At 48.8% G+C, this 25,256-nt stretch overlaps 1 protein-coding gene and 1 long non-coding RNA gene across 4 annotated transcripts in view; one reads left to right on the forward strand and one right to left on the reverse strand.

Annotated features, from left to right (window-relative positions):
* LOC143901870 (uncharacterized) overlaps positions 1 to 25,256 on the forward strand; it is an 86,120-nt gene that overhangs the window by 44,961 nt on the left and 15,903 nt on the right. The window lies entirely within an intron of this gene.
* LOC143901748 (protein groucho-like) lies at positions 1,532 to 24,209 on the reverse strand. 3 transcript variants are annotated; one of them, XM_077414271.1, is made up of 12 exons: positions 23,762 to 24,209; positions 16,650 to 16,747; positions 15,916 to 15,979; positions 14,037 to 14,081; positions 12,729 to 12,866; positions 10,787 to 11,066; positions 9,136 to 9,161; positions 6,178 to 6,339; positions 4,955 to 5,550; positions 4,360 to 4,635; positions 3,660 to 4,263; positions 1,532 to 2,883 (listed from the first exon to the last, which is right to left on the reverse strand). In XM_077414271.1, the coding sequence occupies exons 1-12, from the start codon at positions 23,828 to 23,830 to the stop codon at positions 2,773 to 2,775; spliced, it is 2,469 nt and encodes an 822-aa protein (XP_077270397.1). In that variant the 5' UTR covers positions 23,831 to 24,209; the 3' UTR covers positions 1,532 to 2,772. The 3 variants fall into 3 exon arrangements, with proteins under 3 accessions (XP_077270397.1, XP_077270396.1, XP_077270398.1); XM_077414270.1 differs by having other exon boundaries at positions 14,025 to 14,081; XM_077414272.1 differs by lacking the exon at positions 6,178 to 6,339 and having other exon boundaries at positions 14,025 to 14,081.

A 25,256-nucleotide genomic window follows, 5' to 3' on the forward strand; every position in this document is an offset into this window, starting at 1 on the left:
TAATCGTGCGAGCGGGAGACTACGGTCTATAAGTAAACGAGACGCCGCGAGCATTCTCGCATCTGTCGCTTCGACGACGCAGATTCGACGTGCGGATCACTCTCGCGCCGAGAAGGATCTCGTCCATCTATGTGACGCAATGTAGGACGCGGTACGGCGCGGCGTCGCGACGCTTCGTCGTACTCGGGATAACGGGCGGAGTGATGAAGAGAGAGAGAGAGAGAAAGGGGCACGCGCGTTGGCGCGTTTATTAGTGTCCCCGTGTAATGAGGAGAGCTGTGTGGGGGCAAGCGCGAAAGCGAGCGCGTGAACTCGCTTATTTGCGTGCCTGTTAATTTGTCGCGTTGTGCGTCGCCGTGCCGCGCCGGTGCCGCGCAGAGAGTTGCCGTCGACGTGACGGACAGAGGGAAAATTAGCTCTTTCTACGAGTGCCACCAACTGTTGGATCGCGTACTGCCAGAACGGCGCGCCGTGCGGATAATCACATTCGCAATAATCTTCGAATCAACTTTTGAATACTTTGGCAGTCGTTTCCGAGCCGCGAGGGACGGCGAAAGCGAAATATTGAGACAAAAAAAGGCAGTATTGAAACGAAAGGATTATGCAGCCGATTGTTGTTACACGTATTTGTCGCGGACATTATTTTATAGGCCGTCGCGAGCAACGCGACGCGATAAGTTTACGCGCGCGAATAATCCGGCGCGAATGAACTGCGGTAATACGCTTCGCGCGTAACCTCTGCCGTTGCCCGTCGTCGAATTAACCGTAATAACCGACGCATTTAGCCGCGATGTACAAATCTCGCGGCTCCAATAGTCGCCACCACCACCATCGCCACCACCACCGTCGTCTCCTCCTCCTCTTCTATCTCTTCCTCATCCCCGTGGTCGTCCCTCCCCGATCCCTTGCCGCGTCATTCCTGCACCGCGCTAGGCTCGCTCGCGCGCGCCGCATATGATTACCATGCAAATACGGCCGGCAAAACCCGCGTAAAACCACACTCCCCCCCTCTCTCTCGCTCTCTCTCACCCCCTCGCGTCATCGCAGCCTCACCCTACCCGACTTTATTCCTCCCTCGTCCGTGCGATCCGTGCTAACCCCTGACCCCTCTTCTCCCCTGCCGAAGCGACCGCCACCCGGTCACATATGCAAAACGTGCCACTATTATAATAACATTACGCCGATGAACCTTCCATTGAACGCGTGCACATGCATCGCCTCGCTAATTATACACCGGGTAGCGCGGACTCGCGCGCGAATTCACCACGCGATACGAAAGCGTAAATACAATCGTTTTGACTTCGACTATGCTCGACGCGTATATTTTTCTCCTCCCTTTTTTTTAAAGGGTGGCTTTCGTTTTTTTTATACACGTATACACCCGAGCGCGCGCGCGCGCGTGAGTTCGCCCCCGATTTGTTTTCATGACAATCACGAAACCGTCAGCACGCTGCCCGCGCGACCGGCGGTGACTGCTCTCTTTTTTTTTGTTTTTTATTCGTGAAATAGTGTCGTAATTTTCATGACGATCCGGCGCGCCGTGTGCCCCGGAACATACAACTAAATATTGTTGATGTCTCCTTTTTGCGCTAACAATGTTCGCGTGGATGGAGTAACGAGTGGTCCTTGTTTTTTTTTTATTTCCACCGACACCTGCCCGCTGTGTGCGCAACCCCGATTTTTATCGGCGTGCCGGCCACTAATCATTTTGTTTTTAACCGTGCGACAGGTCATCTCGCCGTTTCGCCAACCCCCCTTTTATCATCGCTATAACTTTTCGCATTTTCCTGGATGCCGAATTATGTCGATGCGCGAAGCAAATGAATAGCAGCGATGAGAGATACTTAATTTTTCTACGTAGATAAAAGTGAAGATATTTGGGAAGGAGATATTAAATAAGGACAAGATAAGCCATTTTCAATTATCGTATGCCATTTATTCGATCGATTTTCACGTCTTGACCTCTTGTAAATGTCTTGATCTTGAGATATTTACAATTGTCACATCTGTCATCTCGCTCTCTTACGGCGTAGTAGAAAAATATCACGGTATACTTAAAACCTGTTATTTACAAAATGTACAGATAAGAGACATGAATAATCACAATCAACGAGTGATCGTGCGCACCAAGCGAAACGGATCGCAATGGCATGTAAAAATACGAAACAATCGGCAGTAGGGGCAGTAAACGCAACTTCTTCATTCCGAGCGTTAATTTATGAAATTTTACGAGTTCAAGTCAATATTGTTTCACTGTTCGAAACGAGACAAATCCTTTATTCGTGAAAGACGGCGATTTTCTATTCTATCGCAATCTGACGAAAGAATAACGAGTGTAAATAATCTGTAAATATATATTTTATTGAAAATATTAAAGAGAAAAAAAATACTTCTCTCTGTCAAATCTTCAAAATAACCTCGTGAAATGATGTTACCGCGTGCTCACTAGGCTCTTATACTTATTTACGTCGTTGTATCGCAGTCTTAAGTGTATTTTCCAGATTTTTATTTTGAGGGCGGGGAACATTGGCGACCATTAAAATCTGGGAAATACCGAACGTGTTCGTGCCCGTTTGGCTCGGCCTCGCGCCGACGATCCCTCTCTTTTATCAACGAGCGAGTAACAACAGCGATAACAAAGAGAACCAACAACGGTATCACATCATCCGTCTCGTAACCAGTCGTATAATAGTCCCGAAAGAACTCTGGGCGAGCGTTTCTGTTTCCATGGAATGGCCAGTTGATAGCCTCTCACACGGCGCTATATACGTCTCATACGTATACGATCTCGTAGACGGTGGCCTTCTTGTCGCCGGAACCGGTGACGATGTACTTGTCGTCCGTCGATATATCGCAACTAAGCACCGACGAGGATTCCTTCGCCTGTAAATATAATCGACAAACATATCGTCGAGTGAGCACGCGATAACAGTTATAACGGCGCGCTGCTCGCTGGTGCGTCGGAAGAGGAGAGAAACAGGAGAGAAGGGAACGGAGAAAGTGAGGGGAAAAAAGAAGAAGAAAGAAAGATAGGACGTTGTAAAAATTCGAAAGAGGAAAGACTCGTTTGTGCTGGTTTGTGCTCGTTTTACGAAACGTCAAAAAAACGTAAACATATTTACGAGCCCCACCACGCAGATATCTATTATTATTATTATTGTTGTGCCACTTCGAATTCCACTCGATAACGAAATCGCGCGTTCAGCACGTAGCGCACACGATTATTCATAAGCATTATAAATCAGCTCTTTTTCTGCTTATCGAGTCACGACTCGATGGCTCGTTTATATCGCGTAATTATATAGCGTTCCTTAATGAGCTGTTTCGCGATCGTCCTCGACGCCTCGTCTCGCCGTCTTGTCTCGCGCGCGTAACACACCGTACTTATTCTCCGCGTGAAAGGTGCGAACGTAATTTGTGTAATTTGCACGCCGGGACTTGTAATAAGCGCGGATGGAATCGGAATTTAAATGTCAGATGTGCATTCTTTCGTATTCTTTTAATATTCTCAAAACATTCCCGATTTGACTGGTTCGACAAATTAAATCGGTCCAATCGCGTCAATTGTTACATTCAAAAGCTCCTTTCTTCACGTTTATCGCCGACAACGAGATTACGATCAATACGAATATGAAAGGAGATTACACGCGCCAACTAACCTGGAATATCGATGCTCCGTAAGGAGTACGCCAGGCATTCAGCAGATTATCCTTCCCCGTAGAGACGAACCACTTGCCGCAAGAGGCAAACCTCAGCGACAGTACGCAAGACTCGTGCAGGTGTAGCTGATACTTGTCGGACTTGGTGGCGTGTAACACCTCGACGTTCGAATTCTCCATTCCGACTGCCAGCCACTCGCCGGTGGGGCAAAAGCCAAGGGAGAATATTTGTGAACTAAAATCGTGCTGCTGCAGCTGCCTGCCTTCCCGTAGATCCCAGGAACGGACGGTGTTGTCGAGACCTCCCGTCCAGAGTTTCGACCCGTCGGCGGAAATGTCGATACAGGACGCTCCATCTGTGTGTCCTTGGAATTGTCTGACCAAGGTCTGATTCTGCAAATCCCACACGGCGATGTTTCCATCGCTGCAACAGCTGAAGCAGACCTTCGAGTCCGGGGAAATGGCCAAGGCGTAACACGCTGGCGCTGAGGAGGTCAATTCGGCTTTGATCCTCGGTGTCGGACTGGCCAAATCCCAGATGCTCAGTTGACTGGCTTCGCCGCCGACTATTAACGTCCTACCGTCCGGGAGTAACTTGACCGATCTGCGTCAGAGAGAAGCACGGAGCACACGCGGTTTGCGTTTATTTCTCACCAACGCGTATCTCGTGTCTTAATTCGTTTCGCTCGCTCTTACTGACCTGATATAATTTTCGCGCTGCAGACAGTCGAGTTGCGAGACAGGCTTTACGTCGGTCATACCTGCTTGGCCGATATCCCAAACTTTGACGCAGCCTTTACCACCGGTATAAACATACTTGGTTGGATTCGAGATCGTCACCGCGCAGACTACTTCGCCGTGATCGAGGGTACTGATCTGACGCGCGACGCGCGGTATTCCTGGGCCCATAAGAGCGTCCTGCGGGAACGGCACTGGCTGCATCTGTCCGTCGCTCAACACATGGTAGCTGTACGCACTGCGAAATCCCGTCCGATAACGATCACGACAAGTCTCTCCCCGAACTCCGATATCAATTATATTATTTGTATAACTCAAGTTTCATTTCGGGCAAGATTTACATTTAGCCGATTAATTTTACTCGCACGATTCAACTTTGAAAAAAACTTGTATCTAAATTTTAATTAATTTTATCTTATTTATTTTACCCCGTTCGATCACCACGCGTTATTAGCGACTTCTGTCGGTGAAGAGATGTATAGAATTTGACGAACGACCGAAATTTTCGCTCGACTCGCGCATTAGAAAGTCCGGTCGGCTGATCTTTGGGTACTCACGGTTTTCCTCCTTGTGTCCCGACGGAGGTCCTCAGAGCCGCATGCGGATCGTACAGTTGTTGCAAAGCGGCGGGAGGTCGAGGCGTCGCGTAACCGTTGTAAGCGGCCATCACATCGACATGCGGATGTTGGCCGTGGGCTACCGGCGCGAGATTATGCGGCGGTGGCAGACCGGGCGGCGGATAGTGCAACGGGCTCGGGTAAGCGCCCGCGGGGGGTGGTACCGAACCGGGCGGTACCGACGGTCCTTGCAAGAGCTTGCCCGAGGTTGACGATTTTATCCCTCCGCTGATCGCCGCCGTCGCAGATCCTGACGTCGGTGTGTACGGCTTCGAAATCGGCGTCGCCGGCTTCTCGCGGTCCTCCATCTTCTTGGTCGACGGCGTGCTCGCGTTGCTGCTCGTGCCGCTTCTGGGGGAATGCGGCGCCAAGTCCTTCTTCGTCACGGTTTGCACGCCGGCTCCCATCGACGGAACCACGGAAACTTTGTCGAGGCCGTTTTCGCGAGGCGATGTCACGCCGTTCATCACCGGGCTCGGACACCCGTCGCTCGCATCGTCCACTACTAGATCTTGGTCGCTCTTCTCGCCGTCACTCTGTGCGAAAGAAACACCGATGATCGCGCGCGCGATTAAACTTGTCGTCCCTCAAATAATGTGATTTTTTTCATCGACCACAGCGCAATGTCGATCTAGTGGACGTTACCGTTCTATTTATCGCGATCAAAACGTCGATGGAAGAGTGTTGTGAGCGAAAATAAAGTAAATTTTGAAAGAAAAAATATTCTTTTCAACGAGAAACGTATGTATGCCGTTGAGTGAGAGAAGCGTCGAGAACGTAGGGTAAGAGAAGAAGCGATTGGAGTCGGTTAAAAAAAAAATTAGATAAAAAATTTTCATGACAGAAAGGGACTTTTCAATTTTCAGAGTACAGAAGAGGTTTTTGAATTAGGGGGCTTTTAATTGATTTTTTGTCTCGAACATTTTTTATCCGATTTTTTCTTTCACTAACTTAAATAACCCTTCCCCTATATTCGTTATTCGAATAGCGGTTTCGTGATTCGAGACTATACGTTTCGAAGGTTGATCGCTAAACAGCTATAACTGTATCGTCTCGTTCTACGAGGGTTGAAGGAACGCCTCTTGCGATTAACGATTGTACCGTTCGTTTGCACGGACCGAAGCCACGCGAACGGGATAATCTTTTTATTATTAAGCACTTACATGTACGACGTCCTTACACGTCTCGTGCTCTTTCTTCATCTTCTTCATCGGGTGCAACGAGTGATCGTGGTGATTCTGAGAGTGATGAGAATGATGAGTGTGAGTCGCCTCTTGCGGCGTGCGCGATCGGTTGTACTTGTCGGCCGGCGATATCGAGCCCCGCTGTAAAACACACGCGGTGTATAGCGACGCCACTTTATTACGCGAAGGGCGGCGGATAAATGATCGCCGCGCGCATTTACGCGCACACCCGATCGCCGAGCGAGGAACGTCGAATCGTAATCTCGCGGCGGATTGTCGATGTGTTCCACAGCTCTCTATATACGACGCATGATAGGGAGGGAAGCCAGCCTCTCCTCAAAGATAGACGTTCGCGTACGCGATACGCGGTATATGCCGCCGTAAACCGAACACGCGATACACGGGATGAAGATACGCGTCGTTCCAACGGGTTATACGGGCCTCCTCTCTCTCCCTCTCCCCTCCTCGTCTCCCACCCTGTTAATCTCCCGCGGATATCGTTAATCTCGTTTAACAACAGACACCGCGCGGCAAGTATACCAGGCTGGAACAACGGATTAGCCACATATTCCCTGCGGCGCGCGGCTCCGACGAACGTGACAAAACCATAATTACCGGCGTCGGCGCGGGTTATTATCAATCGTCACGCGAGCGCCCGCGCGATAATCGATTTCGACTTTACCCTACTATCGCCCGCCCCGATATCCGGACTCGTCGCGAACGTATTAAAACGTAACTCCCATCGCGTTCGGCCGCGTCGATTTTTCATCTGTGGATCGACGCTTTTCAATGAAATATCAATTTAACGAGAGCGGCATGAAGCGCGTCGGTACGCGCGTACGATATAAAATCGTGTGTCTCTGGTCGACGGTGCTTCGCAAAATTTATTTATTTATTTATTTTCCATCTATTAAGCATTATTTATCATGCGCTCCGGAAAAAATCCCCTCAAACGCAGCAACGGTGTACATATACATTTGAAGATAAATATGGAGTGGATGAATTGCATGATATAAATAGCGCTCGCAAACAAACGTAAAAAAAAGTGCTTAAAAAAAATGTTAAAAGGGAACGAGCCTACACTCGATGATATCGTGCGCGCGCGCGATAGTATCCGCTAATTTACGAGTTAGCATAATGGCGGAGATGCGCGCGTACCTATACCAGACCATCGAAAATACAAACGTGCCGGAGAATTCGCGTAGGATCTAATATTAGCGCGCGTCTTGACGATAAATTCCCACGTAAGTTTTTCCGCGCGGGGAGGAGGACGGAGGGAACTGGCGGAAAAGTTGGCGCGCGCGTCTCGTCGCTCGCGTTTCGGCGAGCCCGCATCGTCGGTCAATCTGTATAATGGAATTCGGAACGGAATTCGGACGAGAGATGCGTAGGTAAACAAGCGCGAACGAGAGACACGAAGAGGGAAACGCGACGGCCGAAGGAGTGAAAACGGAAGAGGAGAGGCGCGGGCGCATCCGCGGACCAGCTGCGAGAGCCGATAATGATTACAGAATGGGCGCATCGACGAAGCGCCAGCGAGAGAATAGAAGAAAAAGGCCGCGTGATCGCGGGGCGCGAGAGGGCGGTTGGGCCCTGGGAAAAGTGGTGCCCGCGGGGGGACGAGAAGAGAAGAAAATAGAACGGCGAGAGGCGGAATGAGAGGGCGTCGATGGGCGTTTCGCGGTCCCGCGATGATTACAGACTCGGCAAACCCGTAATACAAGATACACCCCTTCCTCCTGCCCCGACGTTATTTTTTCTCGCCTTCCTTTTTACCGCGACTACGGCGCGCCAGGGCTCGCCGGCTTCGAGGGGGCACGGACGCGCGCGACTTCTTCCACGGATAAAGAATGCGTACGGCGCGTCCGTTCTTGGAATCTAATTCCTGAATTGAGCGACGGTTTATCTTTCGCACACGGTGGATCACGTTGTGTCGTTATGCGCATTCGTCTCGCGCGCACGCGTCACGCGTTCGTCACGGGAAAAAAAGTCACAAGTGCGAAGTGGAGCCTACTTCTTCGGAAGTTTCGCGATTGAGGGAAGAGAAACCGGGGATACTTGAAAATTATGCAAATAGGCTCGGTGGTGAAGTGACGCTGCCGTCCTCTTTGTCTCCCGTTCTCGCCACTTTATAACGCCCCTCCTCGCGCCCCGTACGCGAGCCGGTCGAAAGTATAAATTGCAATATGCAGCACGTATATGCACTCGTACGCCAAGTACGCTGAAGCGGCGCTCGTTGCGCACTCTTGACGCGCGCGCGAGTCAAGTTACACGCGCGTAATGCGCGTGTAATACACGAGGCCGCGATAAGTGCCACTCGGTCGAGGGTACGTTGTACAAGCCGTACGCGTTTTCACGTATATACACCGTATAACGAAATACACATCGCTTTTGCAAAGCGCGACAAATAGTCTCCGTAAACGCGGTTCGTTTAACTTTTGAAAGACTTTAACGAAAAATATACGTATTCGACACACACACACACACACACACACACACACACACACACACACACACACACACACACACACACACACACACACACACACACACACACACACACACACACACACACACACACACACACACACACACACACACACACACACACACACACACACACACACACACACACACACACACACAGAGAGAGAGACGCAAATTTATATTTAATAAATAATTTAAAATTAACCTAACCTAACCTAACTTCGTGGAAACTTGGACTGTATCGTATATCGTATTCTCCAACATTTTTATTTTGACTAATCTCTGAAATATCGACATGCCGATGCGTGCGATGCTATACGGTGCGACCGTGTGTTCATTGGGAAAACGAGAAACGATCGCATTCGCGCAATCCTTTGAGATCCATGATGTTTCAACGTCGCATAAATAATTCATCGTGATATATATAAAATGGAAAAAGATGTTACTCACGTGTCGGTCCTCCGTCGAACTCAAACCTGAAAGCAAACAGATGCGCATATAGTATCGCAATCCACGCTGCGAATCAAAACGATGTGTCTAAACATAGGTTTCCATATGAATATACCAGATCGCTAATCGGACCCCATCACCTACGTAAATACTTCAATTTTAAAACCGTACGATCCGGTATGTTATAAGTTATATAAACGTATGTCGGTGCCATGCGATAAGATACGAAGGAATCGCGCGAGTATATTGAGAACGATCGAATGTCGCGAGTATCGATAAAATGTTAATAACGTGCTGCGTCGTAAAACGACGGTCAGTAGCCGTAGGGGTGAGTAGAAGGGCGAGAGCAGAGGGGACGGGGGGCCCGGATGGCACCCATATAAATGATCTTCATGCATATTTATGCGCGCTTTTCGCTGAAAACCGCCGCTAGCGCGTCCGCTAACAGGGTGACGCAAACACGCTCGCTCCGCCGAAAGCGGATACCCGTAATAAAGTGCTTTGAACGTTTCCCGGTGAGAGAAAAAGTGGGGTCGTCAAAAGTCTCGCCTATATACGCGCATATAATATATACATATATATGGGTGTGCGTGCGTGTGTGTGTGTGTGTGTGTGTTCGCGTAAGTCTACACCCCTCCCGCCCTTCGTCGATCTTCGTTAACTTTGTGACGATCGGTAGACATTTTCCTCTCTCACGTGATTATGTGTAGGATAAATCAGAGACTGAAATAATTTCGCTCTAGCACTTGTTATCTCTCTATTCTCAAAACCACGTTGCTAAAAACCTTTAATTATATACCGATACTGAACGCCCAAATACCAGTACATATAACCGAAATTTTCATACTGGTATATACATGTATATATATTCATATACATATAACTTTCGGTATTATAATGGATTATACACATGTATAATTGAATATCATTGAATGTTAATGTTGTCAGATCAATTGGATTTGTAGTGTACTCATGATGTATATCTCACAAAAAGGAGGTTAAACGAACGAATTAAGATATATAAATTCGGAACTGTGCAATTAATTACGATTACGATTAATTATCTTTTTTTTTTAATTTGCAAGAGAAACTTTAGATCCGTTTGTCCTTGAACTTGCATTACGAGAGCAGAAACTATAATTTCATATATTAATGTTTTCAATAATATAACATAGTAATAATATCGTTATAATACCCTATAATACCGAAAAGTTATGTAACCGATATTATGTCATATCTATGTTCATACCAGTTTTTTCATTTCAAATGGTATATAAAACAGAAAAATATATATCGCTTCGCAAACAATATTTTTTATATCGATTTCACTCGTTAAATCAAACGTGACCAGAAATCGGAATTATACTCAAAATTTTCTTTTTTTTCCGTACATTGATCGCGAAAGACAAAGAGATCAATTGCATGCAAAGCGCTATCTTTCGAATCGCATGGAATCAAATAGCATGAAATTGTGTCTCGACGAATAATCGTACAATAACCGGATTTCGTCAGGATAAAAGATGACGAGAGATAAAAATTCTGAATTTATTCACAAATCTGCGAGACGAGAGAGGCGGTCTCGAGTCACCTGACACAGCGACACACGTATGCCGCGTATCAAAGATATCGGGGAGTTGCAGAGTCGACTTACCGCCGTTGCTCTTCAGGTCATCCGGTTGACCACGGTGGATCTCGGGTTTGACGAGCATCGACAGGGAATGCGCGGCGGCGGTTGTCCCGGGAGCCGCGCCGGCCGTCCCAGTCAATCCGAGGCCGAGCAAAGCCGCGGACGCGGAAGTTGGCACCGGAAGACCGGCAGTTGGCCCCAATCCGGGAAGTCCAGGTAGACCCGGATGACCCATCGCCGCCCCCGGTGGTATTTGCTGAGCGTGCATTTGCTGAAGGAACCGCGGTATGTCTGGCCTCTGTTGCTGTAAACCGCGCGTGCAAAATATCATTCGTATAATACAAATCGATTTTGCGCATATGCGCGGTTTTGTTGCACGTGCGAAGATTCCCAAGGACCACGATCGCGAGACACAATAATGGACCAACGAAATTGAGTTCGAAAAACTCGCTGCGCTACGTAGCGAAGGTATACCATTACATGAAATTAAATAGAAAATGGACACGCGGGTAAGATGGGCAAGAGAGCGGACGATAATTCAACGTGATTGCTTAGAATAAAATTTATGACTGGTATCGCGAATATACGGAGATGACGTTAAAAAATATATCGCCCTCCTGAAACGTTCGCGTAGGATAAAAACTCGCGCGTTATCTCCGATCGCGAGATTGAAATTGATCGCACGACCCTCGCGGCGGAACGCCGGTGCGGTGCCCGTCGAAAATCGCGGCGTTCGTTTTTAGGCGCGTGAAACGAAACGTAATAGTCCCAAACGAGGTTTAACGCGCCGTGAATAATACGCGCAACGCGTGTGGTGCGGGAACAGAGGAAGCAAGCGGGAAGAGAGAGGGAGAAAGAAGGATCGGAGAGCCCCCCGCGACCGCGTCGTCGCGTTTCGCCCGAGGTGAGCGGGAGGAAGATGGAAAGGGGTCGCGAAGGGAGGGGAGAGGGGGGGGGACAAGTGGGGGATGGAGGACTATACGTTCCTCGCGCAGTGTTATTAAACGAAATATTGATTCAACCTCTGTTTACCGAATAATACATATTCATGAGGGTTAGCGCTTCTGTCTATTTGCCTTCATCGTCCCTTCGGTCTGCGCCGCACACCCTTGCCCTCCGCGCGCGCGGCGTTTTGTGTGCCACCACCCCCGTCTCCCCCGTACTTTCCCCGTCGTCGTGCGAATCCCTTCGCCACGAACCCCTACTCGACAGCCCGTAACATACTAGCGCGCTAATTATATTCCCGCGTATATATACATATATACAGCGACGCGCGTCGCGTAATGACAGATTGGCGAGATTGCGGTTTGGTGCCGCAATCGGCCTTGTCCGAGCGATCATTTTTCCCCGGTCTCGTCGCGATAAAAGGCGTCCCGATTGGACGCATCACCGCGAGTTAAATCTAGCTAATGTTTTCGCTCCGCGCGTGATTTGGCATTGATTTATCGATGGGAAACACTTTGCAAAGTGAGAAGATATTATGCAAACGTAATAGAGAAATTATTTCCATCGCGAAACCGATATTTGTGTCAATAATTCGACGTAATTGTTACAAGTTTTTAAACGAGAACATTATACATTAATTTTCGCGATGATTCAAGCTTTAAGCATCAACTTCTCTTTCGGCGCGTATATGCCTGTTTCAACAATGACGAGTCCTCGGGACTGAGAAATTATTCGAATCATGCGCGCGAGAATCAACTCGGAATTTAATTATACGCGACGCGTCTGCCGAATGTCAACTCCGTTTCGGTTGCGCGCGCAATTGCGGTTATCGTCGCGGCTGTGGAATAGAGAAAATCCGGCACGCCATGAAAAACACAACGATATATGGCGAAATAATAACTAAGATAAAATAATTATTCACCCCTGATGTTATATTTTTGCCGGAAGGTTTGGAAATTATAGGATAGCTTGTTCGCGCACAATGTGTATGTTTCTCATTAAATTATATTTATGTACTTACTCCCATTATGGTATTTAATTCAGCCATCGTGACTTGCTTCGCCCTTTCAAAGGCAGTAGCGATCGGTTGTTGATGATCTTGAGGGAGATACGGTATGACTTGAGTGAGGAGCGCACTCAGACGTTTAGCTATCTCCGTCTGTAACGATGATAAAAGTATACGATAAATGGAAAATATAATTACGATAAAATAAATCGAAGAAATCTATTACACGCATATAATCCGTTATAGTATATTTGATACGTTAGATTATATAGACGGTTAGAACAATTTAAAGATTTAACATTTATTCTGTCGTAAAAAAAAAAAAAAAAAAAACGGGGTTAATAAAAAGGCTCGTGTGAAGAGAAAACTCGACGTCACGGATCCTCTCGATTATTTTCGGTACTTATTGCGTTTTAAGCCGATGGCTCGACAGGCGGATTAAGAATTCTCGGAAACGAGATAGAATGTGGGACGCATCGCGCACGCGGGGATAATGGCATATAATAGTTTAGATCTCAGCTGCAGTCTCGGCTGGTGCCCCCGGCCGCATATCTCAAACGGACGGAGAGACGCGTCGAGTGAGCAATGAAAGCGCGAGTTAGGCGGTGACCACCTAACGCTTCGTCGTCTTTAAACGCGCGAGTAACGAGCGAGGCTGGCTACATATTTCCGACCGGGAGGCGATCCGCTGTCAACGGGGCGTTCCTCTATTTTCGTCGCGTTCGCGCGCGCAGTTCCTCGCGACGCGGCGCGGTAGTTATATACGATTCGTGCATATACGCGCGCGCGTATTCCGAGAATAAAGCACTCGTGAAACGTGTAAGACGCACGAAATAATGAGACGATATTTACGGAGCCGAGCCCTTCCACCGACGCGACGGCGATTCTCTCCGCCGTCCTCCATGAGAATCTCGAGATGCATTCGCCGTTCTTTGAACCTGGCCCAACGGCAACGTGTTTGCCGGACATTGGGTCATAAATAAGCGGATGGAATAGAGAGAGACAAATATAGATATAGATAGAGAAGTCTATTTTATTCTAGGCACACAAGAAGATTGTATAGAATTGATATCACGATAAGGTAGTCAACGAGTAAAGTCGCGGAAAAATTATTATACATATAACAATAAAATGTAACGAAGATTTATATATAGAAGCTGAATGCTCGCACACACCCAAGTTTAATGATAGTATTTGGAAAACAAAACTGCCTTAATGTATAAATAGAGCGCAAATAATAAAAAGAAATTTAGATTAAAAAAGCCGATTTTTTCCTCGGCAACCCCAAGATCGGAGTAAAATGAAACTTACGTTCAAACTCACCTGTTTGTGCATCTCCACATTTAAACCATACGACATCTCGTAATACTGCAACAGAGAAATTTTCCGTAATACATTTCAGTAATTAACTATAAAGCATCGTATGGCAATTTGCAAATTTCCCAGAGATTTATTTTTCTAATTAATTAGGAAATCAATGCAACTGGCAATTTCCCGTGATGTAATTAATTAAGAAGTCAACATTTTTTTCTCGGCAACTAGGGGAGAAATAGGGGATGTTTTTCGAGGGTGGCGATCGCATCGCAAACCAGAGATTTCCTTTAAATCCTCCAGCGGCCGGTTCGAACAGAGAGCCGTTTCAATTATACTAACGTGTTATTAATTATTGCTAATCGCGATAATGTACTTCAGTCCGCCGAGTGTATTTGAAAGGTGGGCCACAGTTGCAGTTGCAAAGAGAAAGAGAGAGAGAGAGAGAGATGGTGCGCGCGAGTGAGAAGTACGAGACGAAGAGGCGAACGCGAGTAAACGCGCACCGTCCGGGTTACAAAAGTTCTTAATTTTACGGGCCATTAGCCCGGTAATTACTCGGGCGAATTAATTGCGCTTGTAAGTAAGTTATTTCACTCGGGAGATAGACACGGTGGCGGAGGTGAAGGCTGAGAGGGAAGAGATAGGACCCTGGAAACGAGTGCCGGGGGATGGAGGGCGCGCTAACGGAGACTGTTGAGATCGGTCGGCTGTAGCGGCAACGGCATCGACCAAAGGCACACTCTTTCCCCGGGGGCAACAGCGTTCGTTCGTTACGGCGAGCCGTGCAACATCCTTAACGCGCGTTAATGAGGATAGCGTCGCGCATCGGCGGCGAACGGTGGTGAGAAGAGAAGAGAAGAGAAAAGAGAGAGAGAGAGAGAGAGAGAGAGAGAGAGAGAAATGGAGCATTTGTATCAAATGGACTAAAGCAGAGATTATATGCGTTTAAAGTAGTGGCCCGCGTGCCGCGCCTACACGCCGATTAGATCGACGAATTAAAACGGTAACGGTAAATCGACGGCCACGAGCGTAAAGCACGCGCAACGACGCCGCATTTTCGATTTGATTATCGCGATGCTCCCGATGAAGAGGGTAAATAAGGCGGCGTAACGCGGATGTTGCGCGATCTCGAAATTGTTGCCAATTTGTATAACGGCGATTAGAAAAAATCTGAGGTTTATTTTCAATTCAATTTAGCGTCATTTCCTATCGCTTCTTCGATTCTTCAGTCGCGCGAAGAAATTTCAGAACCCTTCCCCGAGTGATCGAGGATACTTTTTCCCTCTCACGGCTTCTTGAAAGTTCATAAATAACTCTTCGTCGCGGCGGCGCCGCCTCGTCCGTTTCTTTTCTCTCTTCGGTGTCGCGCTGTAGGAGAGCGCGGTGGTGGGCCGCGCGCGGATGCGAGACGCATGGATAGGAGAAGACGCTCGAATATTAACGAGACGTAGACCGCCGCCGTCGTCGGCCGCCATGACCTAACAGCGTATTGCTCCGTCATTAAACGTGCGAGACAGCGCTGCGCTTGTGTGAGCATTGTAGACTAATTCGATGAGAGCCACTGGCTCTTAGAGTCATTAGCTATGCACGAGCGCATACATACGTATACATGTATCTGTAGTATATCTGACTACGTTACGCGCAACGTAACGAGCCAATGTAAAGCCCCGACCCCGACACCGACTTGGAGGATGCAATTAATGCTAAGAAGCCGAGGTGGTTTAGCGGTCGAGCGAGCATGATTATTCTGGATACGGGAGACGAGGGAGAGAAAGAGATAGAGAGAGGGAAAAGGAGGAGGAATACGGAGGCAAGAGGTAGTCGAGGGAAACGTTACGACGTCTAACTGGCACGTCTAACTTTACGACGCAGCGATGATTGCACTTACCATCACGTAGTGACGCTGAATCTCGATCTTGTCGTTAGCCAGTTTCTCGCAGTCTAGCTTCAGCCTGCGGAAAGAGAGAAAGAACGCAACGTGAAACGCATGCGAAAACAGTCGACTCGCGTCTATAGGTTGATTCGAATCAAGGAAGAGAGACGAGAGAGAACGAGAGAACCGCGAACCGCGGAAACCGCGTTCTCCCTTTCTCTTTTCGCGAATAGAACATGCTCCGTACGTGGCGAGCGAAAAGAAAAAGAAGAAAAAGCGAAGAAAAGGAAGAAACCGTCTGTCGGACAACGAGAAAAGTTTCGATCCGCGCGCGCGCGTACGCTGCTGAAAAATGCAAGGCCCGTCTTCCCTGGCGTTTGTGAAACTCGAGAAGCTCGAGTTCGCGTATTCGCGAGCTGCCATTACGTATCTGTCGTGGCAAACTACGTTTGCAGGATATAGCGTGCGCTCCGCCGAGCGCCCGGCCAGCTGCGCCCGTTCCCAGACCTTTTTCTCTCCGCAAGCGCGCGATACGACTTTGCCGCAGTCCTTATACGCGCGCGTTTCCGCGTTTCAGACAAAAGTAAGAAGGAAAGAAAGGGAGAGGAGAGAGAGAGAGAGAGAGAGAGAGAGAGAGAGAGAGAGAATCGAACGTCGCAAACGGCAAAGTGCTTCTTTTTTCCCGCGCGACGCGATGTCGGAGCCGCGATATCGATATCGGCAAAAAGCACATGATCGCTGATACTCACGAGTGATACTGTGCCTGCAGAAAATTGAACTCCTCCTTGATCCTGTCGCAGGACTCAGCGATCGTGAACTTGAACGGCTGATTGGGTTGCGGTGGGCCCTGCGGACAAAAGAAAAAAAAACAAACGTGAGAAACCTCGCGCTAGTCGGTCTAGCCGGTATACGATATGTATAAGTATGTATCAATATCGATCGATCCGTGTCCCAGAAACGTCGACGGATCGATCGATCGCTCCACCTCCCCCCCCTCCCTCGAGAGATCTCTCCCATCCCGAATAATTAACTCCGTACAGCTGTTCGACCGCGAAAGGGCAGGGGGTGGCGCCGTTCAAGCGAAAGTGATACGAGGCTCGCGGTAGATTGGAGCACATGAGGGAGGGGGCGAGGGTTGACGGTAGATGGTACAGATGTAGATGCGCGCACACGTAAAACGCGTGTACGTGAACGCGCGATTACACGGAGTCGGACCGGCAATCGGTTATCGTCTCTCGAGCCCGACGAGAGAGCTGCGCTGCAACGGCAGCTCTCACGTGCGCGCGTGCGGAGAGAGAGAGCAAGTGTTAATTACATGTTTGCGGTGTCCGCGAGGATTACACGCTACAACCGAAACTATGAGCCGCCTGGGTTGTGTCGCGTACGAATACGTGCGTGTGGGATATATATATATACAATATCGTTAACGATATCCTCCGTAAGCGGACATTGCGTCCCTCGGCGGATCCGTAAATTACCCGGCGCGGCGAGCGACGACATTGATATCTGTCGACGGCGTCATGTGGAGAGTTAACGTTTGTCCGAGTTCTTCATCTAAACTAATGATATACGTTGAATTTAACAATGAATGAATGAATATACTTGACTCGAAACAATAAGCGCGGTGTTTCAATTAAGGCGTCGCCGTTCTCGGCAGGAAGGGTCAAAGTCATTCGATCTCTCCGGAGAAGAGTGAGACGCAACGCGCGTGTCCCGCCAGTGCGGTCGAAGGCCGTATTACGAACCAGAACTCGCTAAATTCTCGAAATTGGGATTGGAGCTGAGACGCGCGACAATGGCGCGGGCGAGCGTGAGAAGAAAGGAGAGTTAGGTAGGTAGGTAGGTAGATAGGTAGATAGGTAGGTAGGCAGACAGGCAGGCAGAGAGGAAACGGATAGTCGGATGGAGGTCGCGGTGAGAGGAAGAGAGGAATTGCGGGTAGAAGAGGAGGGAAGGGGCGGGTGTCCAAAGGTGGCCACGACGAGGGAAGTTGCGGTTTTCGCGGTCGCCGTGGTTGCGGCTTAGGCAAATTGAGATAGTTCGCAAACCACCGACCAGCTGACCTGGCCGTCACGCCAGGATGCGCCAGGATGGCACATGCCGCACGCTGCACGCTATACCGCCTCTCTAACTCTCTCTTTCCCTTTTCCTCTCGCGAGGATCTATAGCGGAGATCTCGACGCTCTCATGACGCCGCTCCGCATATCGCCTCCGTTCGATCATTCATAAATCTCTATGATCACGAGACGAATGTAATCGTTAGTGCACGGCAGTGCCGATGCCGATGTCGATACCGATTCCGGCGATATCGTAGGCGCGATCGAGTACCACTGGCGGCCGGGCAAACAGCACTGTATCGTATTTGTGTGCTTAGCCCGGCAAATGTTAGCCAGCATATCGCTTATGGTGCTTGTTGAGCGAGGGTGATGGTCGATAGTTTCCGTAGCGGCGGCGGCGGCGGGAAGGGCGAAGAGAAGTCCTCGCTCTCTCGTACTCTCGTAGCGGTATAGGTACTCGGCGTCGCGTTCGCGTCAGTTTAACGCCGATCCGACGACATGGGCACGAACGAACGAACGAACGCATACGTCGTGTTCGTCCATCCGTCCATATAGGGCCGTGTTTGTCCTTGCCTCTCGCTGTTTGAAGAACGTCGGGATCCCGGTCTGTGCAAACTCCTCATTATTGTGAACAGTGTACACGGGGCATAAACGCGCGTGCGCGCTCGCTCGGCCTGCCCGAAGTTACACGTGTCAAGTCGCGCGTCACGTGCGCGCACACACGATCGCGATATCCCTTTTTCCTATCTTTTTTTCTTCTCACTTGACGGGAGCAAAACGCGGCGCGTTGGCCCGCGCGACAAAAACGATCCCCCTCCGTCGCTTTGAAAGCAAAAAGTCACGGAATCTCTAGAGAGAGAATTTTCGTGATTCCGACTCGCGTCGTTTCTCGCGCGCTCCTTTCGTCAAGATTTCTTTTATACGACCGATCACAGCCGACGTTACTTAACGCGACGCTCCGCGCTCTTTCAAAATGAGACGCGTTTAAGTCTAAATACGTTTACGAGATAACGCGGTGATTTAGAACTTCATTGTGGTTGAATTAACGACCGTAATTAAGTCAGCCGGATTGCGTCACCTATAACGCGTGTGCCAAAAAGCTTCTTATTTGCCGCGCCGTCGTCGGTCGACTAATTGCGCTTAAGAATCGCTCAGTGTCAATATTTTATAATCAACGTTGAAACATTTCGAAGAAAAAATTCAACGAGAACGGCGAGAATTTGAACAAGTTGGCCGGGCGTTTTAATACTTCTTATCTGACGGCTCCGGGCCTTAAATTGGTAGATGTCGACAATCAAATCACCCGAGTCGAGTTACGCGAGCTCGGCGTTTTTTCCAGATTGATTAGCGACGATTAATTAAATAGTTAAATACACTCCCGACATTAAACGTCGCGCCGCTTCGACGCGATAGAAATCTTCGTGCTCGACGAACCCTCTCGGTCACTAATTAATCATAGACTCCGTGATAAAAGATGATTTTACACGTCTAGACGCGAGATAGACTCGGCGAAAAAACCGCAGATATAAAAACGTAGAAAAAACAACGCGTGACAAAAAGATGTATAGATGAAGAGGCAAGCAGAAGCGATATCGAAACTCCCTTTTTTATGCGCGCATGGACAGTTTTTGCTAATTCAACAGTCGATTATACTTTCAGACTTGATGATTAATTCTCTTATATTAAAACATGTTTCTTTTTTTTTTTTACAAAATACAATCTTTGACACAACAAAGGTATGAATCTCGCGCGTCAGAGACTCGTATCATCTTCTTACATAGAAGATGTTCTGTTCAACAGTTGAGTGTATCGCTGCTGCTTATCCACGTACCGATGCACTTATCACAATAATTTTTTTATATAATTTTAATAATTTTTATCACCAAATGGCTTTCGATACCTGAATTACGACCCAACGATTTAATACGCTATTTCGCTATTCGCGGATCGTGAAAAAAGTAATCTCTCTATCGTATTTCGAATCAAAGTTTTTTTCCCCTGGGAAAGAATATTCCGGGACGCGCCACCTTTTCGCGTTGGAGCGCGAACACATAATGGCCGGCTTTATTGTTAGTGTAGCAAAGATCGGCGTAAGCTCCATATATATCTTTAAATATACAAGACTTCGAAGATCCTCGATTCGATCCGGGCGATAGATCTAATTTCTATAGGACAGTCGTTTCGAGGGACGCAGGATCGTCGACGTTTAAAGGGCTCAACGTTACCACAAGAGCCCGATATACGTGTGCATACGTCTGCGCGCGTACAAAGAGGAAGGTATAGGAGAGCGGGGCAAGGAGTATCCGTTGAAACTTTCCGCCTGGGGTTTCGTAATGATCGACGGGCCGGTTTGCCCGGAAATAATATTTGTACAGCTTGTACGTAAACAGCCCTGGCGGCCCTGCGCAGAGTGCCAATAACCACCGCCTGTGTCAACTCGGTCAAGCACCGGAGCGTCGCGACGAGGACGACGACGACGACGACGAGAGCGACGGCGACGGAGTCGCGATACCAATCGTCTCCGAAGATCGAAAGCGTTGGTGCGGCACGGTGACGACGACGATGACGGGCGAGAGTCACACCATCAAAGACACGCTCGACAGTTTGGTCGCGACAGATATAAGTAGCGTAATATTTACGTTATTCTCTTCGCGATTTACATCATACGAGACGCGAATTTAATCGAGAGCGCGTCGGACCTCTTTCCGATAAATCAGTAAACTCGTTACTATCGTGTAAATACGTGACTCACAATCAGTTCTCGCGTGGATTACACGTGATAGTCTTCGAAAATTGTAGGCGTTCCATTGTCGACGTTTAATCGACTCCACTTGCGTTGCGCGTCACTGCGCGTGATGACAGATTAAAATTGTACGGCGTGTTGTTAAAAAAATGTGACGCATCTCACGTCTCGTTCGCGCACAATTTTCATCTGAGATTCTCAACGCGTATGAATTCAGTGAGAATGAGAGAGAGAGAGAGAGAGAGAGAGAGGGAGAAAGACAGAAGACGAGGTGGCCAACTGTTTGCACGTGACGAGATTTATAATGCTCGCGCCAATTGCACGTAACACGCTTCGCTCATTCCACGGTGTAATTCATCGCGGTGTAATTACCAATGCATATTGCGGTTCCGCGGAAGCGCGCGCGAGCGGGCGAGCCCGCGGCCCGCAAATTTCGTGGTGCGCGAGCGATATCGTTCGGCGGTATCTCTCTCCTCCTCTTCCTTCCTCTCTCTCTCTCTCTCTCTCTCTCTCTTTTCCCCTGTCTCGTCTCGATTTCAATTTTGTCCCCATCTCTTCTCGTCGCGCCGGCAAATAATTACAACGGCAGATCGGTCTGTGTCGTCGCTGGTGGAACGCTAATGAGATTTCGCTCCACCGCGCGCCTGCGAAAGTATAAGCGTATAGATAAAAAAATGACACAAGCACGAGGAGAATAAGTAGAACGAATATTTTATATGTTTAATATAAACAAATGCAAGAGAGAGCGCTTTTGGTTAAAAAAAACCGATCGTCCGGGCGTAATCGTGCTTTCTCCGGAGCGAAAAAGGTCACCTCGTCGCTAAAACACGATTCCTCAGTATGGAGCGAAGATTAGCGAGAAGATACAAGATCGATGCTTTGAGGAAAACGTCGCGACGATGGAAAAATCCGCCGCGAAGTCTCGGAATACCTGACGCGCGTTTATTTTCGCCTTGGCCGCGGAAACGCGTCTCCTAAGACGATCGGTGGCGAGTCCGTTCTCCTTTTTTTTTCCTCCTCCGCGTGTCTATTTTCCCACTTTTCCGTTTAACTCTTTTTTTTTCTCTCGTCGCTCCGGTTTTCCGGACGCGAGCGTGGGTAATCATCGGAGCGCGCGATGGCATCAGCTATAGATATGACGCAATTGCGGACCACTCTTGTGTGCCCTGCCTCCCTCCCTTCCGCGTCGCGCCGCGATATATAGATTTATTTTCGTCGTTCGCGTATACGAGCTTTTCCGCTTCGGCTCGCCGGGTGTTTACGGTCGAATGAAAATTTGCTCGGCGGCCAAATATTTTTCCGTCGTCGTCGTCGTCAGCTCGGCTCTGTCCGCGCGCGTGGTCCGCGTTTTGCCTTTCCTCTCCCTCCCACCCCTCTGCTCCTCCTTCCCCGCCCACCATCCTCCATATAACGTAGGTCAATTTCATCCGGCGCGTATATTTATGCGCGGGTTGCGCCCAGATGCTTAGCGCAGGTATATCTGTGCGTGCGTGCGTGCGTGACGAGGGCGCGGAACTATCGAGCATTAGTCGAAAGGGGAAAGGGGAAAACGTAGAAAAATAAATAATTGCCGGAAAGAATTTGTCGGTCTAAGCTCTCCGCGCGCCGTCGCGTCGGCCCGGAAAACGTCGGCTCGCCGCCGGCGCCGCCGCTGCTTTTTAATTATCTCGTTAGCCCGCGGGGAGCGACGTTGACACAGCGGTGGAGAAATAATACGATTCCTAGGCACGAGCGATGCGTATCTGTGGTAATAACCGCGCGGCGGATAGACATCGATCGATTAACTCGAAATAAAACGCGGTTCGCAGACACGTCCGAGCGCAACGAGGAAATAAAGAAAGAAGGAGGAGCGTATAATTTTCCTCGGATAGATTTTCCTCGGATGGATACAAATAGATTGATCTGTCTTTATAATTGAACTCCCCGCAAGCTCAGGAGGACGGAGAGGCGAGGTATAAATCCGAAGAAAGCGTAAAGAAATGTGAGAGAGGATACAGCTGTGGGCAAAGCGAAAACAAAAAATTGATAAGGACAATGGTCGTCAACGGCGACCCTCGTTTCACGGCGTAATCGTGTCACTTCGGCTTGAAATTTCAAACTTGTATACGGTATTTCGGAACGCGTAGGACGTCTCCGAATAAATGCGAAGACTGGTCCCCCGAGGGAAAAGTTCGAAATATTTAAGGGATCACAATGGGAACGAGACGGAAGAAAAACCTGTCTGTTCGGAAATGGAAAAAGTTGGGAATTTTTCGAGAAACGTTCGACCACCGATAAGTTGACTCGTCAACTTCATCGAGTCTCGCCGTGTTTCCCGCGCGCGTCGCGCGTAATCTTTACGGCGTTTGTGCGACTTTATTCCTCGTTCAGTTTGTAGATAAGGCAAATTACGCGAAACGCGAGACTTTTATCTTATCGATGCGCGGAGTGTCCTTCGCTAATCGCGTTTCTTTCGGAGAGCCGTCGAATTCCCTTTGACGGCTGATCGTCGCGACTGACCGCGGCTTTCGACGTTGCGTATCCTCGTATATCGAATTATTTATTATTACCGATCGTTCGATTGAAATTTTCAAGTAAATCGATCAAAATTTCTTTCAAAGTAAGGGATAACGGAACCCGAAGGGTATCGTTTGTTTTCTCTCACAGGGCTCTTACAATCCCGAAACGATTCCGAATCTTGAATTTTTTTTTATACGACTTGGAAAATTGCCTCGGTATTTCCGCCGAAGAGTTCAATCGACTCGACGATGCTCGATGGAATCCGGAGCAAGTCCCCTCGTAAACAAGTGAATATGTAAGAAGCGTGATTTGGCGACGTAAGCTGAAGTCAATAAATCGATTGATCGACGTGAGTAATCAGGAAACGATCCGCGTGCCGCCGTTTTCGAAAACGAAAGAAATAATAAAATCAGAATTGCACGAAGAGCGCTCGCTCGGCGTTTCGGAGGGAATATATAGCGTCCCCTGGATTTCCCGCGTCCCGCCTTCCGAAACGTCCTCCAATCCCCGCGGACCCCGACGAAGGAAAGAACAAAAGAAGGGTCTCTCGTATTATACGTACCGGATGTCGAGCCGCGGCCGCCACGGCCGCCGCCGCCGCCGCCGCGTTCATAGTGGCGCCGGGGTACATATCTGGAATATCCCGAGTACCTCTCTTCTTCTTGTTTTATTTTTTCCTCGTTTTTTACGTTACACGTCACTACCGCGCCTCGCGAAGAGCGAGTCTCTCGCCGTCGCACATCACAGCCGCGAAGCGTGCGTAAACGAAAAATTGGGGGGGGGGCGGGGGGGAGGGAATCAATTCACCCTCGCACTCACGTCCAGCCTCGGGGTGGCGGCCGAATTCAAGCTGACGCGAACTGCACGCGGGGCATCCGCGAGTCGCGCGTGAGTAGAACGGCGTTCCTGCACGCGCGCCCGCACGGAAAGAAAACCGCGGGCATTAGACGCGACTAAATGACGGGCACCGATGAACGGGCGACGCGCGACACGATGCGCACCCGACGACGCGCGTGTGTCGACTGAGCCGGAGCTGGGACTGCTGGGAGCCGCGTCGCCGACGTCGTCGAAGAAACGTTCGGCCCGCCACCTTCCGGGCGCCGGGAGGTAGTTCCGATGACGCTTCCGTTTTGGACGACGAACGGCTCTTCGACGCGAACGCTGCTTTTTTCCTTCTCGGCCGGCTCCGCCGGGAAAGAGCGATTTTCCTTAATCGTTCGTGTAATTCCGAACTTCTCTTTCGTCGCTTTCGAAAACGAAAGTCCGCGGGGGTCGCTTCTCGAAGATTACTTAAATTCGGACATGTATATACAACGGGATGTTTTCTCTGTAGATTCTTCGGTTGCCTCTGGGGTCAATTGAATTCGTCACGGTGTTGCGAGACGAGACGCCCCGCGGAGAGAGAAAAGTCGTCGGGACGCTATACGGATTCTTTTCGTCGAAATTTTCAAGTCTCGACCATCGGTCGCCGACTTCCGAACGGGACGGAGAAAAACATGCGACCGAAAAGTTGATCATCGATATAAAGAATCCGAATGATAATTTATCGACGCGAACGAAACGCGAGGGACTGCGCGATGGAGCAGCTCGAGGAATTTATATCTTTTAAAATAATTTGACAAGATGGCAAAAAAAAAAAGAGAAGCGTACGATACTGTATTTCGAAAAGAGCAATAGAGATTAAGTGGAGAGAAAAAATACGAGACTTCCTAAACTGAAGGACGAAAAAATGTGATTATCGCAACGCGTCGTACGCGCGTTTTAAGACACCTGCTGAGATGGTCTTTCAAATGTTTCTGAAAATCAGTAAGGAGAATTCAGATGGCGCGACAGCGTCAGCGGTAGGCAGTCTTTAAGAGAGTCCTTCCAAGGGAAAAAACTGGTAGAGATTACCTACCATTGACAGCAAAAAGTATTAAGACTCCAAAAGCATTAAGCGTCCTGCAAAACAAAAAATAACCAAGACAATTTCAAAAGAGACAAATGTCGATTCTGACAAACTGAATGGAAAAGGCGTGAAAAGTTGCCGTTAAAATCGTAGCGTGACTATGGCGTGT

Source organism: Temnothorax americanus, unplaced genomic scaffold, assembly GCF_048541705.1.
Source record: "Temnothorax americanus isolate GAGA-0224 unplaced genomic scaffold, ASM4854170v1 Scaffold36, whole genome shotgun sequence".
Taxonomy (NCBI): Eukaryota; Metazoa; Arthropoda; class Insecta; order Hymenoptera; family Formicidae; genus Temnothorax; species Temnothorax americanus.

Excerpts from the sequence above, each read along its gene's own strand:
- LOC143901748 (XM_077414270.1), bottom strand. The coding sequence starts at position 23,830 with ATGTACCCCGGCGCCACTATGAACGCGGCGGCGGCGGCGGCGGCCGTG. Across the intron at positions 9,162-10,786 it reads TGACCTGAAGAGCAACGGCG|GTTTGAGTTCGACGGAGGAC; the intron begins GTAAGTCGACTC and ends GTTTGCTTTCAG. Across the intron at positions 4,264-4,359 it reads CAGCGCGAAAATTATATCAG|ATCGGTCAAGTTACTCCCGG; the intron begins GTCAGTAAGAGC and ends TCTCTGACGCAG.